Source organism: Mobula hypostoma, chromosome 8 (assembly GCF_963921235.1).
Source record: "Mobula hypostoma chromosome 8, sMobHyp1.1, whole genome shotgun sequence".
NCBI lineage: Eukaryota > Metazoa > Chordata > Chondrichthyes > Myliobatiformes > Myliobatidae > Mobula > Mobula hypostoma.
This window is the reverse complement of record NC_086104.1, coordinates 41,166,798-41,184,401: the sequence shown is the minus strand read 5'-3', so window position 1 is coordinate 41,184,401 and position 17,604 is coordinate 41,166,798. Positions and strand designations below refer to the sequence as shown.

The 17,604-nt window shown below is 37.8% G+C and overlaps 1 protein-coding gene across 4 annotated transcripts in view; it reads right to left on the bottom strand.

Moving 5' to 3' along the window:
* Positions 1 to 2,581: 2,581 nt before the first annotated feature.
* The window catches only part of LOC134350488 (synaptotagmin-14-like), a 193,679-nt gene continuing 178,656 nt past the window's right edge, over positions 2,582 to 17,604 (bottom strand). For all 4 annotated transcript variants that reach the window (XM_063055715.1, XM_063055713.1, XM_063055712.1 and 1 more), the window contains one exon: positions 2,582 to 16,724. In XM_063055715.1, the coding sequence (XP_062911785.1) occupies positions 16,411 to 16,724 (314 nt within the window). In that variant the 3' untranslated portion in view covers positions 2,582 to 16,410. The remainder of the gene's footprint in view (positions 16,725 to 17,604) is intronic.

Sequence of the window (17,604 nt, the reverse complement as noted above, 5' to 3'; positions counted from 1 at the left end):
GGTATCAATATCTTTTCTACAGCAATATGGTGTTAGGGAAGTCACCATTAGTATAAAATGCCCACTGCCATTACTGCTCATGGTCTCTCCTAAACTGGGTGTAGTAGGATGTTCAGTGAATTGAGTTTTCTGTTGATCTGACATGATTTTTTTTTGTATACCTACAGATGTTTAGGGGGACTCTTTGGTCTCAATGTGGAGGGTTGTAATTAGTTTTAGCATCAGTACCAGTGTACACTAAATGATTGAATGTATGTGCAGATCTTTGAGGATCAGGCCATATTCCTCAGGATTAGTGATATTCCTGTGTCTCAGCCTCTTTTGAGCTTCCAACTGTAATATGACCACTGTACTTATTCATATATCTGAAATATATTTAGAATAATCCATTCCTGCCAATTGTGTGTTAATGTTTGTATTATTTCCTTTATCTTTCTGAATGAGGCTTCAAGGCACTCTCTTTGCTTGTCAACACCTAACATAAAAAGGCATATCTTTATTTTTAAACATGGATCTTCAGCAAGTATCATACTCCGCATTAACACACTAAGAACCAGCTTCTCTAGTTCTTTTCCCAGTTGTTTTACAAAGATTTCATTTAGTGAGCAGACTGAGATCAGTAAAATATCATGGATTATTTATATCTATTTTTAATCCTACTAACAGTGAAAAATCAATATTATTTCTTTTGGTTGGGCAAGGAGTAACAAATGTTATTTAAATGTAAATTTCATAATTTGTCCCTGTATAGTTATCTAACTCGCCTCTTCTTATGTCGTTATGTTTTCCTCATTAACTTAAGTTTCTTAATATTAACAATGGAAGAACATAGCAGCATTTGATAGTTTCTTCTCAGTACAGTAAATATGATAATGCTTCTTTGTACAAAACTTCTTTCAATGGATTAGTAGAATGAAGTAATTTTTGCAAAGGTTTTCCACATTCACCATTTAGATACAAATCAGCCAGATTTCCTTAACACAATGTATATCTTAAAAAATGTTTACAATGTCTAATGTTGATTTTATAAAATGTCCTTCCCATATAAGCAGAATACAAAGCCAGTCCTGACATTTTGATAGACTCTTATGTTCACTGAAGCAGCACTATCCTAGTATCAGAAATGTATCTGAAGCATTTTCATTTCAATATTCTATCTGCCAAATATAAATGATCCACGTCAATATATTTGGTCTGCTTCCTTTCACAACTGCTTCCTTGAAAAAAAATGGTAAAATAGCAAAATTAGCTCTCCTATCAAAGCCTAATCAAAACGATGAAAGGAAAGATCAAACTCAACAATTCTATTAATCTTCATCAGCAATGTCAGCATATCCTGCAAAAGAAAAATCAAACTGACCTGGTATAAGCTGAAAATAATATTTACAATATAAATAAAGTAGCATGCACGTTGTTCAGATTGCCAAATTCTTTCCTATTGAGTTGAAACCTTTAGAAACATCTGGATTTCACAATAAATCTATATAAATTCATAGTAAATAAATTTAAGAGCTAAAGTCACCAGTACAAATAGATAGGTCTTTAGATTTACATTCCTAATACACACAATTGTAAAGTTTTATTAAGTACCACGATAAAAATAAGGCACCGATAAGATCGGTGTTTTGTAGGCATTAAAATATGAGAGAACACAAGTATTGTATAATGTGACTTAGTATTTCAGTATAAAATTCAGCTGGACACATTTTTTTTATCTATTGTGAAAGGTGCTTTTGACATTCACAACACAAGTCATAATGTTACTTTGTTACTGCATTCATGATGTCAAATTGTTGATTAATTAGGCACAGTGTGCCAAACTCTTAAAAAGAGATGAGGATATAAAAATATGATTACATCCTTTCTTGTCAGAACTATTTAGAGCATGTGCCTTTTGGAGAAATGACGATCCCAATAACAGTATTCTCTATTATATGGAAAAGATCAATATGATTATTCATTGTAAAAGTTAATTATTTTACATTTGTGTGGAGTGAGCCAAATTCCCTATAGGTATAGTGATTTGAATATCACAATTTTTGTTTCAGTTGATATATTTTATTTAAATTATGGACCTGCACGGGGCACCATCTGAATGCAAAACACATTCACTTTGAGAACTGGGTTACTTTTAACTCCAAAGCCACATCTGGTAGTCATCTGCACACCTACAAGCAGCAGTAGTTTGATGGGCAGTGGAGGTATTTGGAAATCAAAAGCATGCTTGGCAGCAAAGGGGCGAATTGCAACAGGTTGGGAAGACTGGGCTATGCATGGAATCAATTAGGGCTGAAAGAAATGTGAGAGAGATGGGATGCTTGAGGCATTCCTTGTGTGATGGTACAATTTAATGGAGTAATTAATATCAGCAACAAAGGCCACAAATAACCTTTGTCTATAACAACAGGAATTCTGCAGATGCTGGAAATTCAAGCAACACACATCAAAGTTGCTGGTGAACGCAGCAGGCCAGGCAGCATCTCTAGGAAGAGGTATAGTCGATGTTTCAGGCCGAGACCCTTCGTCAGGACTACCTGAAATGTCGACTGTACCTCTTCCTAGAGATGCTGCCTGGCCTGCTGCATTCACCAGCAACTTTGATGTGTGGACCTTTGTTTATAAGTCCATTTTAAAATAGATCTGGAAAAAATTGTTAGCTCACTGCATATTGAGTTTATACCATTTGTTTTGACTTCCTTGTTCACTAGTGTCCTTCACAGAAGTAAACATGCTGTTGTCCTTATCCATGCCTATAATGACCCTAGGCTCAGACCAATGTGGTTATCTCTTAACTATCCGATCAAATGGTCAAGTAAGACAATCAAGTCAAGGACTAAAAACAATTGGCAATAAAGACTGACTCCTATATCCCCTGAAAGAATAAATGTTTCACTTTCACTCTTACTTTCAATTATCATTGAACACAACTACATGGAGTGCTGTCGCAGGAAAGCAGCATCCATCATCAAGGACCCTCACCACCCAGGTCATGTTCCCTTCCTTGCTGCTGCCTTCGGGATGCAGGTATGAGAGGCTCAAGACCCACACCTCCAGGTTCAGGAACAGTTATTACCTCTCAACCATCAGGCTCTTGAACCAGAGGGGATAGCCTCACTCCACTTGCCCCATCACTGATCTGTTCCCACAATCTATGAACTCACTTTTAAGGACACTTCATATCATGCTCTTGATATTTATTGCTTATTTAATATTATTATTATTTATTTTTTCTTTATTATTTGCACAGTTTTTTGTCTTTTGCACATTCGTTGTTTGTCCATCCTTTTGGATGAAGTCTTTCGTCGATTCTATTGTGTTTCTTGGATTTAATGTGAATGCATACAAGGAAATGAATCTCAGGGTTGTATATGATGACATATATGTACTTTGAAAATAAATTTACTTTGAGCTTTGAACTTTCCTTCACCTGGCAGAGAAGCCAGAGCAGCCTCTTTACTAATAAGGTTGGGTTCCTATTTGTGTATTTAAATTTAAGAAGTCTCTGAAGGTTAAAGTAGGTACCTCAGCTGCCTGCAGATCTAGATAATAAGTAACAGAAAAGAAATAGGTTCTACATGGGTAACTTGATTTTGCCTACTACTGGTTTAGTCTCAGTCCACTGCTGGTCAGAGTAAAGTCTACTGGTGTATGCAGCCACTCTCTATTGCAAATATATTGTTAAAACATTCTCATTTCACTCCAGGTCACTTTCAGTGCAATAATTTATATAAAGATTGTAAATTACTTTAATTATTCTCACTACATTCCTTAAAGATCCATATTTTGTTAAAATTCAAAGATGAATTTGTAATTACAAAATTATACTGGAATCTGCATTAAGATATTAAGATCTGCATTAATATTTATATATTACTGATGGATATTCTACTGTGTTAGAATACTAGAACTTATTTAAACTTGTAAATACATTATTTATCAAGACAGGTTATCTGCATAAAGGCACCACAAGTAAATTTCAAAATATAGTAAATTAAAAGACTGATTTCTTTCAGATGCAGCAAGTAAAATCCAGTTTAATTATTCAACTTCTGTTGGTTGATGGTATTAAAACCCAATCTAAAACCAATACAATGTAGTGTAGATACACTAAAGGTATTAAATTTATTACTGCCCTTGAAGTATAGTGACATTAATTAGTGAGACTAATATCTGAATGAAAAGGCACAAATTAAACATGGTTGCACGTCAGCAATTGCATAGTATTCCGACAGTAGCCAACATGAAGAAAAATGCACCTTAGCAAATTGGCCTCCTTCATTCCTTTCATCAAGTCTTTTGTCATTTTTTAAAAAATGATTTTGCTCTTTTTCTGCTTTCTGCTCTTGTTTCAGTTCTGCTGTGTTTGGTTTAGTTATATTCTGCTATTTTAGGTGTTCATTTCAAATCTCTTCTTTTTTGTGAACTTTGTTAGAACTGGGAGTGAGAGCTTTGCCCACTTTATCATCCAGTCTCAAATAATCCCAATTGTTGAATAATTTGGATGTGGCAAAGATTGCATGAATCTCTGTACAATACATTGCAACCTTTGAGAAATATACTGTCTCTAATGCATCAGTGTCTCATTTAGTATTCCAAATAACAGCTTTTCCTGCGTATGTCTGAATGGATACTTACCAATTTAATACCAGTTCTGAACAGGTTTTTTTGCTGTGGGGCTATTCTGATAAGGAACTGGATTGACTGCCCAAATTCTTTTTAGGCAGAGAACCTCTATAGCTAGCCAGCAAGCAAATCTTTTATCACATCAATCTGAACTGGCTTGGGCCCAGCTCCCAGAAATGAAAGGCCTGCTGATACGCAAGGCTCCTTTGTTTTGCTTTACCAGTATTATCAGGTATTTTAAAACAAAACTTCCCTCATCATTTCCCGTCTTCATTTCATTATTACTTTGCTTTTATTTCCTTCTAGTTTTCCAGAACTTCATTCCTTTGGGTATTTCACTTGTTCTTTCATTGCCAAGATGATAAAATTGTGTTTAGTATTAATGTTTCCCATTCAGCATATTCAGCTTACTGTAACATCTACCTGCTCTTTCAAGGTACAAATTTCTTGTCTTATTCATACACATTATTTCATTGCATTTTCTCCAATTTCTTTCACTTTTTCTAAATATTTCACATTTAGTTGGTTCATCCCATCCCATCTTTCTGCGATTTTTTTTTGTTATTCTTTCAATCATGAATTTTTGTCATTATGTATCTCCAAGGAATTTTATACAAAATCACATGGCTACTTATACAGATTTTAGTACATACAGATAAGTAATTACTAAAATATTACTCTTTTAATCCACATTTTATGTTCTCTCTTCCCTATCTTCACCACTGTCATCAACAAATTATATTTCTGTGTTGTCTTTAACAAAATGATAAGTCACACTGTGATTTAGTGGTCAGGGATCAAGGAGAAACTTCAACATGTCTGAAGGTAACCATGTACCTGCTTACCATGGGTATATGGAGTTCAAAAGGACAGCAGAAACATATAATGAGATTAAATAGAAAATTCTAGAACATGGCTCTATCGTAGGTAAAAGTCCATGGATCCTTGCCCCTTCGGGATTAATAATGTTTTTTTTTGTTTTTGGCATAAAGCTTTACTGGAACAGATGACTGGTTTCACAAGTATAGCTGCTGGTGACTCCCAGTTTATTCAAGCTCAATTCTCTGTCTGGTCTTCTAGCTGACCACTGTTAATTCAGTGCCTGACACATGCTCGTTGATTATGAAGAAAGCATGGGACTCATGAGGACTGGCTGGAAGTTGTCACAAAGTGGAAAACAGAGAGATCGAAGGGATAGGAGCAACACAAATTGGTGGATGAAGTGAGAGAAACACAACAGAGGAAGAGTTAATTTAAGCTGATAATGATGGTGAACCACGGCAACATGTTGCCAGCACTTACAAAACTTCTAAATATACAGTACCTCTTCTGAATTACACTCACTGCAATCTGCAGCCTGTAATTTCCTTTTAAGCAATATACTTTTGAACTGTCTTAATAAACTAGAGATCTTATGATCTTCTGAAGGACTCAGTGAACTTAACACTCATGCATGCAGGAGGGAAATGAGGAATTGCAGCATTCTGTGTTTCATGGTGACATGGCTCACTCCGAACATGCCGGATTCTGCAATCAGACCCAAGCACTTCTCAATGCACAGGAAGGACTGAACTGCCGATTCAGAGAAGGCAAAAGGTGGGGGTCCATGTTTCATGATAAACTCTGTGGTGCTCAGATGCTTGATCATGTCGATTTCTTGTTCCCCTCACCTGAAACCTATAACAATTAAGAGCTGACCATTCTCTTCCGTGATCCTGACCACAGTTTACATACTACCAAAAGCTAATGCTGAGCAGGTACCCAGGAAATCTGATCATTTGGCTGTCCTCTTACCTACATACAGGCAGAGGCTAAAGAGCTAGGCTCTGAAGATAAGGACAAAAAGAGGTGGCCGTGGGAGGCAAAGGAGTGGCTATGAAATCGTTTTGAGTTGGTGAACTAGGCCATGTTCAATGACTATAGAGGATCTGAATAAATAACCCATGGCTGTTATCGACTTTATTAAAACAGTTATCCCCACAAAATCATTCCGAGTCTTTCTCAACCAGAAGGCCTGGATGAACTAGGAGATCCACAATTAGCTGAGGGCCAGATCAGTGGGATTCAGGTCTGGCAACCAAGTATCATATGAGAGGTCCAGTTACAATCTCCAGAAAGCTATCTCACATTCAAAGTGGCAACCCCGAACCAAACCTGAGTCACTGTGGGATGTGTGACCACCGTGGCAGGGCTTTAATGCTATTAGCTCTAACAATGTGAAACCAAGTGACATAGCTGACAGCAAGGCTTTGCTCTCAGATAAGCTCAATACCTTCTATGCTTGCTTTGCCCATCAAATCATGAAAGAACCTTCACAAACTTCCACAGCCCCCAATGACCTTGTGATTTCAGTCTCTGGGGCCAATGTGAGAGCATCATTCAAGAGGATGAACCACGGAAAGCATCCAACTCAGATGGAATTGCTTGGCCAGGTACCAAAGAACTTTGCTGATCCACTGGCTGGAGTGTTCACCAAAGTAGGTGTGTATTTCAGCAGTCCGAAATACCCACATGTTTCAAGCAGGCATATATCCACTATGGTTGCTTTGAGATTTGCTGATGAAACTTTTCAACTCCTGCATGAGAAGCACCATGGATCTGCTTCAATTTGCCCACCAGAATAACAGGTCCGCAGCAGATGCCATTTCATTAGCGCTTTACTCAACTGTAGAACATTTGGACTACAAAGATGCTTACATCATGATGCTGTTTATCGACCACAGCTTGGCTTTCAACACTATAATTCCCTCAAAACTTGGCCTCAATACCTCCATGTGCAATTGGATCCTCAGTTCCCTCACTTGCAGACTCCAGACGGTTCGGATTGGAGACATCTCCTCCACAATCTCCATCAGCAAGGATGCACCACAAGACTGTATGCTTAGCCCCCTACTCAACTCACTTTCTGGCTATGATGATGAGGCTAGCACAGCTCCAATGCCACATGTGTTTGCTTATGACACCACTGTCACTGGCCAAATCAAAGGTGCTGACGAATCAGCAGGTAGGAGGGAGATTGAAAATCTGGCTAAATGGTATCACAACAGCAACCTCTCACTCAATGTCAGCAAGACCAAGGAGATGATCACTGACTTCAGGAGGAGAAAATTGGAAATCTTTAAGCCAGTCCTCAGTCGGAGATCAAAGGTAGAGAGGGTTAACAACATTAAATTCCACAATGTTATCATTTCAGAGGATCTGCCCTAGATCGAACATGTTATGATTATTACCCCTTAACCATCAGGCAGTGGAGATAATTTCATTCGCCCCATCACTGAATGGTTCCCATAACCTATGGTCCCATTTTCAAGGACTCTTCATCTCATGTTCTCAAGACTTCTTGCGGATTTATTTATTTATTTTCGTGTTTGCAGCTGGTTGTCCTTTGCACATTGCTTGTCTATCCTGTTGGGTGCCGTCTTTCATTGATTATATTGTGTTTCTTGGACTTGCTGTGTATGCCCACAAAGAAACAAAATTAAGAATTGGTGTGTATTTGGTGGGCAAATATTACAGGTTCAAATGCTATATGACTAAGCATCAAATATGTTGTATCACTGGCATGCAATCCATAAAGACCGTAAGACCATAAGACATAGGAGCAGAATTAGGCTATCTGGCCCATCAAGGCTACTCTGCCATTCAATCATAGCTGATCCTTTTCTCTTCTCCTCAACCCCAGTTCCTGGCCTTCTCCCCGTAACCTCTGACGCCATGGCCAATCAAGAACCTATCAATCTCTGCCTTAAATACACCCAGTGACCTGGCCTCCATAGCTGCATGTGGCAACAAATTCCACAAATTCACCACCCTTTGGCTAAAGAAATTGCACCACATCTCTGTTTTGAAAGGGTGCTCCTATATCCTGAGGCTGTGCCCTCTTGTCCTAGACTTTCCCACCATGGGAAACATCCTTTCCACATCTACTCTGTTTAGTCCTCTCACCATTCGAAAGTTTCAATGAGATTCCTCCCTCATCCTTCTGAATTCCAGCGAGTACAAATTCAGAGCCATCAAATGTTCCTCGTATGATAACCCTTTCAATCCTGGAATCATCCTTGTGAACCTCCTCTGGACCCTCCCCAATGCCAGCACATCTTTTCAAAGACGAGGGGCCCAAAATTGTTCGCAATACTTAAGGTGAGGTCTCACCAGGGCCTTATAAGGCCTCAGCATCACATCCTTGCTCTTGTATTCTAGACCTCTTGAAATTAATGCTAACATGGCATTTGCCTTCCTCACCACCGACTCAGCCTGCAAGTTAACCTTTAGGGTGTTCTGCACAAGGACTCCCGTCCCTCTGCATCTCAGATTTTTGGATTTTCTCACCATTTGGAAAATAGTCTGCACATTTATTTTTACTACCAAAGTGCATGACCATGCATTTTCCAACATTGTGTTTCATTTGCCACTTTTTTGCCATTCTCCTAATCTGTCTAAGTCCTTCTGCATCCTACTTGTTTGCTCAACACTACCTGCCCCTCCATTAATCTTCATATCATCCACAAACTTGGCAACAAAGCCATCTATTCTATCATCTAAATCACTTATATACAGCATAAAAAGAAGTGTTCCCAACACCGACCCCTTGGAATACCACTAGTCACTGGCAGCCAACCAGAAAGGGATCCTTTTATTCCCACTCACTGCCTCCTACCAATCAGCCAATGCTCTAACCAAGTTGGTAACTTTCCTTTAGTTCCATAGGCTCTTTACTTGGTAAGCAGCCTCATGTGTGGCACCTTGTCAAAGGCCTTCTAAAAGTCCACTGCATCCCCTTTACCTATCCTACTTGTAATCTCCTCAAAGAATTCCAACAGGTTCGTCAGGCAGGATTTTCCCTGAAGGAAAACATGCTGACTTTGTACTATCTTGTCCTGTGTCACCAAGTACTCCATCTCCTCATCCTTAACAATCGATTCTAACACCTTCCCAACCACCGAGGTCAGGCTAACTGGTCTAAAATTTCCTTTCTGCTGCCTTCCTCCTTTCTTAAAGAGTGGAGTAACATTTGCAATGTTCCAGTACTCTGGCACCATGCCAGAGTCCGATGCTTTATGAAAGATCATTTCTAATGCTGCCACAATCTCTAATGCTACCTCTTTCAGAACACTAGCATGCAGTTCATTTGGTCCGGGTGATTTAAGTACTTTTAGGTCTTTCAGCTTTTTGAGCACCTTCTCTCTTGTAATAGTAACTGCACCCACTTCTCTTCCTTCACACACTACAACATCAGGCACACTGCTAGTGTCTTCCACAGTGAAGACTGATGCAAAATACTCATTTAGTTCATCCACCGTTATTTCTCCTGCCTCATTTTCTAGCAATTGTAGCACTCTCATTTTTCTTTTGTCTTTAACGTACTTGAAAAAAACTTTTATTATCCCTTTGATATTATTTGCTAGCTTGCTTTCATATTTCATCCTTTCCCTTCTAATGATTTTTTTAGTTGCCCTCTATCTTCCCAATAATTTTTGCTTTGTTGTATGACCTTTCTTTTGCTTTTACAATAGCTTTGACTTCCCTTGTCAGCCATGGTTGTACTATTTTAGCATTTGAGTATTTCTTAATTTTTGGAAAACACATGTGTCCTGCACCTTCCTCATTTTTCCCAGAAACTCACAATATTGCTGCTCTGCTAACATCCCTGCCAGCAGCTCCTTCCAACTTTAGCCAACTCCTCTCTCATACCACTATAATTTCCCTTAATCCACTGAAATACTGCTACATCAGACATTACTTTCCCCTATCAAATTTCAAGTTGAACTCAATCATATTGTGATCACTGGTTCCTAAGGGTTATTTTACCTTAAGCTCCCTAATCACCTCTGGTTCATTACATAACACCCAATCCAGTATAGCTGATCCCCATGTAGGCTCAACGACAAACTACTCTGAAAAGCCATCTCTTAGGCATTCAACAAACTCACTCTCTTGAGATCCATTACCAACCTGATTTTCCCAATCAACCTGCATGTTAAAATCTCCCATGACTATCATAACATTGCCCTTTGACATGCCTCTTCTCTTTCCTGTTGTGGTCCACCTCCCAGCCACTGTTGGGAGGCCTGTATATAACTGCCATCAACGTCCTTTTACCCTTGCAGTTTCTTAACTCAACCCACAAGAATTCAACATCTTCCAATCCTATGTCACATCTTTCTACTGATTTGATTCCATTCTTTACCAGTAGAGCCACACCACCCCACCCCCTCTGACTACCTTCCTATCCTGAAATAATGTGTAACCTTGGACATTCAGCTCGCAACTACAACCATCCTTCAGCCACGATTCAGTGATGGCCACAACATCATACCTGGTAATCAGTAATATTGCAACAAGATTATCTACCTTATTTCTTACACTAAACACACGTAGATACAACACCTTGAGTACCATATTTGCTATCCTTTCTGATTCTGCATCCCTAATGTTTTGATGCTCAGCCTGTTGGCTGCAACTAAGTCCCATCACCTGCCTGCCCTTCCTGACAGTCTGACTGCACGCTATCTTTACTTTTTTACCATCTGTCCTATCCTGAGTCCCTTTACTCTGGTTCCCACCCCCTTGCCAAATTAGTTTAAACCCTCCCCAACAGCTCCAACAAAACTGACCGCGAGAATATTGGTCCCCCTCGGGTTCAGGTGCAACCGTCACTTTTGAACAGGTCATACCTCCCCCAGAAGGATCCCAATGATCCAAGAACCTGAAGCCCTGCCCCCTGCACCAGCTTCTCAGCCACGCATTTATCTGCCAAATCATCCTGTTTCTACCCTCACTGGCGCGTGGCACAGGCAGCAATCCAGAAATTACTATCCTGCTTCTCAGCTTTCTACCTAGCTCTCTAAATTCTCTTTTCAGGACCTCTTTGCCTTTCCTTCCTATGTCATTGGTACCAATATGTACCGAGACATCTGGCTGCTCCCTCTCCCTTTCCAAAATGCTGTGGACGCGATCTGAGATGTCCCTGACCCTGGCACCTGCGAGGCAACATACCATCCAGGTGTCCCATGCACATCTACAGAATCTGCTGTCTGTTCCCCTCACTATTGAGACCCCTATCACTACCGCTGCCTTCTTCTCTCTCTTTCCCTTCTGCACCTGAACCCATGCTCAGTGTCTGTAACTCAGTCGCCATGATATTCTCCCGGGAGGTCCTCCCCCACAAAAGTATCCAAAGCGGTATACTTGTTTTTGAGGAGAATGACCACAGGTGTGCTCTGCTCTAACTGCATATTTCTATTTCTCCTGACAGTCACCCAGCTACTTGCCTCCTGCAACTTTGAGGTGACAACTTCCCTGTAAAAGGCTATAAGATCACACATCAAGGAGTACATTAAACAAGAGCTTACAAACTTATCCCTCCAATCAAGTTCAAAGAAGGAGCTCCAGAGCAATGGATCCCCAGCAGGAAATATTTCTAACTTGAAAATCCCAGCATAATTTCAGCAGAATTATTCCTTTGCTCTCCTTCCCTGAAATTTCAAAGGATTTGTGTTCTTTTATAATAAATCTGCTGCCTTTTGGACTTGTAACACAAACAAAACTCATTTACAAGCAGATTTTCTATCATGGGCTTCCTCCCATAGTCTAAAGACATAGCAGTTGGTAGGTAAATTAGTCATTGTAAATTGTTGTGTCATTAGGTGCATTGCTGGACAGCATGGCTCATTGTGCCCAATGGGCCTGTTCCACACTGTAGCTCTAAATAAAATAAAAATAAAAATGTTCAACCTTTGTACTTCACAGCAGCAACCTCCCACTACTCAGATTATTTATTCATAAAACTGGGTTTTAGGCTGCTACCCGACAGTCTTTTTAACCCAGGGTATGCTGGTTTCAACAATAAAATGTTCTTTCTTTCATGCTTTTTAGTTAAATAAAATTATTTTTGTCATTTTATCTGCATTTTTTGTGAAGAACATTAGCCTCATGTCCTTCTTGAAATTTTGCAAGACCTGCTGACCTTGTTCCCTTTCTTCTCACGTCAATACTGTTCATTGCATCTGTGCACAAACAATTTTATCACATGACTTTGCTAATCAGTACTTATTATTATATGGCTAGATGGATCATGTTGGAATCAAATGACAGGTATTGATATAATTTCTAAGTATTGGGATTGTACTAATAAGACCATAAGATATAGGAACAGAATTAGGCCATTTGGCCCATTGAATCTGCTCCACCATTTGATCATGGCTGATCCAATTTTCCATCTCAGCCCCAATCTCCTGCACGCCCTGACTAGTCAATAATCTATCAACCTCTGCCTTAAATATACCAAATGACTAGGCCTCTACAGCCACCTGTGACAAGAAATTCCACAGATTCACCACTCTTTTGCTAAACAAATTCCTCCTTATCTCCATTCTAAAAGGACACCCCTCTATTCTGAGGCTGTGTCTTCTGGTCTTAGACTCCCCCACCATAGGAAACATCCTCTATACATCCACTCTCTCAAGGCCTTTCAACATTCATAAGTTTCAGTGGGATGGCAATTTCTTGGAATGGGCAATATGTCAACCACTCCATGATCCTTCCTGGCTCTGTCTTTGCCTGTGTATTCAAACTATTTGCATTTACTTTCAAATTTGTGTTGTTAGCCCCAATTTTTAACTTTATTTATGCTATATTCCAACTATAAATGAGAGCAAACCTTTAACAAACATTTCACGCAATTTCAGTGACTAGATTATTCATACTCCCAGAACTACTAATTACGTAATAAGATTATTAAAGTCAAATGTTGTAAAGTTGGTTATTAACATTTGCCTTAACAAATTGAATTTTGATAAATTTTGTTTGGTAATGCATTTCCATTTGTGTATAATTCATTTATTCCATAAACTGATGAAATAAATAAATCACTTACCTTTTAGAATAATTAAATGTAATTGGCTAGATATTATGTAATTAAAGCAACACACATCAAAGTTGCTGGTGAACGCAGCAGGCCAGGCAGCATCTATAGGAAGAGGCGCAGTCGACGTTTCATGTAATTAACCTCATTTCTGTTCTGTTAGCAAAACTTATCCCTAATTTTGCCTTTACTTGAGAAGAATGAATTCTGACTAACAATGCTGAGCAAAGTGAACATGGTGATTTTAAATTGTTTTCTTTATTTCATTTTTTCCTGAAGTTTATGAATTATTTTCTGTGAGAGGATATTGAGGCAAAATATTCAATTGCCTCTGCAGATGGTTTTCTGTGACCATCCAGGTAGCTATTGAGAAGATGAGTGGGATCAGTCAAGTATTATTATTCCCCTCTGTGCATGAACCCTGGTTTCTGGTTGAATCATTAATATTGTACTACATATTACAATTTGATAAATGTCATGCCAACAAAAGAAAGGCAAGACTCCATCAACAGTGACTCACAGTAGACCGTACACAAATGTAAAAATGGAGACCTATGCGGTGTCTTATAGGTTACATTACTTCACACTTTCACACCAAGTCAGCTTTAAAATTGATTAGGCAATAGATTGATAGTTTCTGGATTTGTTTTCACCTAAAATCATCAAATTGAACAGTTAAATTATTTTTAATATCAATGTCAGATTTAAAAACCAAAGAACATATTCACTATAGCAATAGTTGCTATTCTAAGTATAAAGTTCAAAATGTCAAGATGAGAGTCTGGGATTCTGAAGTCTTAAAATACCTGATAAATATATAACAAAAACAGCTTCCAAAATGCTCTGATAATTTAATTTTGCAGCAATTTTTGGATTATAGAGGACTAACACAGTTTCTTCCATTTAACTTACATGTATCTATTTTCTAAATGTTGGTACCTTTACAAAATAAAACTGGCTTGAAAGTAGTTGCTAAGTTATTATCTCTAATTGAATACTATTAAAAATTCTTACGGCTGAAACAAGTTGTGTTGTTGTTCCAGTCAATGTGCTTTAAAAGAATGGTGGCAGATGGCTACTGCCTATTATATCAAACTATGAAATATTGATGTTCTTTTGCAAAATTTTCCTAATATATTGATCTGGTATAAAAATTCTGAAACATATTTCAATGCAGCTTATTAATAGAATAAATTCAGCAGTGCTGAGTAAAATTGGAGTTTTTGATATCCCTACAGAGTTTGATTACAGTATACTAACCTTTAGTCTATTTTAAAAAAATGTTTATCCCATTTCAACCACCTGGATAGAACTAAACCAAATCTGATCCTAGTGTCTGAAAATTACATGTATTTAAACAAGTTGGTATGAATTTATTTTGTGCTTGTAGAATTAACAATGCTGGTGATGGAAAGATTAATTTCTTCAGTTACATTTTGTGGCAGTCCATACTACTTTTAGAATATATACAGCATTTAGCTTATATACAGAATTAATGTGATCACAATTAGATCACATTAGTCACTGTGTAGGAGCTGGTATTATTAAGGACTCATGAATCATAACAAAAATCTAAGTATATAAATAGCTGACTACACTATTTACACAACTGCTCTACTAATACTGTATAAATGAATACTATTGAAATCACACCTCTCCAGCCTTCCATCCTTACTCCCATCCCAAAAGCAATCCTAATCTACTGCTCTAAAATAGAAGGTACTCAGTTTTCATGACCATATTTTATGCTTCTTTATAGTACTCAAGTGTAGGGATTAAAAGTTTCATTAATAAATCAGCCATAAAGCATGTCTAAGGTGAAATTTCTACTTTAAAGCCAGTAGGTGATAAAGGCACCTTTCTATTCCATTTAACTGCTGATTTTACTGAGTGGTTATAGTTGAAATATTGTTACAACTTTTGACAAAGGGTATCAGAGCTGAAAGATTACATGATTCTATTTCAAGTTTCCACCATCTACTATTTCTAAATTTTCATTGTTAACAAATCCCAGAGGAATTTTCTGTTTCGTTTAATTAACCACCATGGCCTATTGGTTTCTGATCAATCAAAAGGATTGGTGTGCTTGCTTTCTAGAGAGTGTCACCATGATTTGAATGCAACTTCTTTCAACCATAAAACCTTCCTACCAGCAACAACAGGAAGTCAAAGAGCAATGTAGTTTGACAAGGAAGTCAGATTCTAGGAGTAAAGCTAAGGCATGAGAATATTAAAAGCTAATATTTGTGCATGTTTACCTCTGAAAATTACTAAAATATGATATGCTTGTATTTCATTGCCACAAGCCTTTAAACAGTAAAATGGCTAAATTTCTGCATCACAAAAATAATTTTCCTTCTGGTATTTTTTTTTCTATTAAGTAGCCTAAATTCCATCTTCATGCAAATATCCCGGGCTAGAAATTCACCCCCAGTCAGTAGAGCAAATCATGCTACATAATTACATCTGAAAATGATGCTCTGCCTCCAGAATTCACTTTGTTGAATAGATTTTTGAGCCAGAGTGCAATGCATTGATACTCTTATACACTACAAACTAAGGATGAATTTCATGTTTTCTTCAGCATGTGACTGTTATTTGTACCATAACCTTGACCAATAACTGGAATTCACAATGTCATGTTCTTTAGGCTTTTCAAACACTATAAATTTTCTCTAGTTTTCTATAAATGTTTGTGCCTCATCCTATGTGTTGCATTGATAGTAAACAGTACACATTATACAGGAAATTGTGTTCCCTCACATTTTCCTAAAAGTTATTTCTTTTCCAGCATTATCTTGAGCTGAGCCAACAATGAGGCAACTGTCGTACTCTGCAACCATTGATTTGGTTAAGAAAAAAAGTCTGAAAGGAATTGTGTTGAACCCCTGAGCCAAAGCCCACCACAGTCCACAGCAGATTTGTTATGATTCCAATAATGAATGCCATCGACAAACTTGCTGTCCTTTTGATTCCTTCATTTCAGTCCAATGGTTCAGCTCTTCCTCACCTGAACTGTTGAGACCTAATGAAATCCAGCCAATCATTTCCTTTCGTTTCATGCTCCGTTTGTTATATACAGATAGTATGAGTGTCACATCGGAAAGCTGAAATAGTGCTACCTGAAAAATGAATGTTTCTTTGTACACAGGATTTGGTTGGCCTCGGCGGATGGACGTCTTACATTTGGACATCTCCTGACCCATAGAATTCAGCAATGTTAACTTGACATATGTATCTGTAAAAGTAAATAGGTTTAAAAGAGGCATCAAAAGCAAGAAAACACTCATCTTTATAATCATATTTCTATCAATAACAAACACTTAGCAAGCTTCCACTAGCCACAACACTTGGTAAGCATACTAGTTGGTCTCCATAAAGGAATATACATATTTAGAAGAAATGAAAGGATATGTCTAAAAGATAGCACAGGTAATGAAAATGAATCAGGAACAAGGGTTAACAGGAAGCACAGAGAATGCTATTAAAACAATTTGGCATGGATGGACATTATAGCAATGGCTGGAATAACCATCTCTCCTTTTTTGTTATCCTTTAATTCTGAACCATCAGATGACAGTTAGGAAAACATAATTTGTTGGTACGTAAAGAATGATTGATAGTGTCTGAGAAACAGACAATATGGTGATTACAAATGTTGAGCATTATTCCTTTTGTAGTAATTCATTTTACTTTTTGTCCAATTTTGAATTAGCTAAGCCGAGGACTGGCAATGCTTTTGCAATAGGAAATTTTTCATTCCTGACACAATTCTGTTCAGGGATTCACAGTTAATAATTAAATTTTCATTCATTCTTGATTTTAAAATATACATCAGCACTAATGTGAAAAGATAATGTCATTTTCATTCATGTAGGCTACCCGAGTGAAATGGACAGTGCCAATTAGTATTGAACTTCTGATAGTCCTGCACTAGAATGAAACTCCTCAAATTTACTTCACACAAAACCATTAACAGAAACTAATCTTGCACTTTTTAAAAATCTCAGAATTGATCATGATAACTTACTGACCAATGTGTGCATTAGATCAAATACAAATTCAAAAAAAGCAAAATCTACTTTTTTGTTTTAATATACTGTACATAAAATGATAAA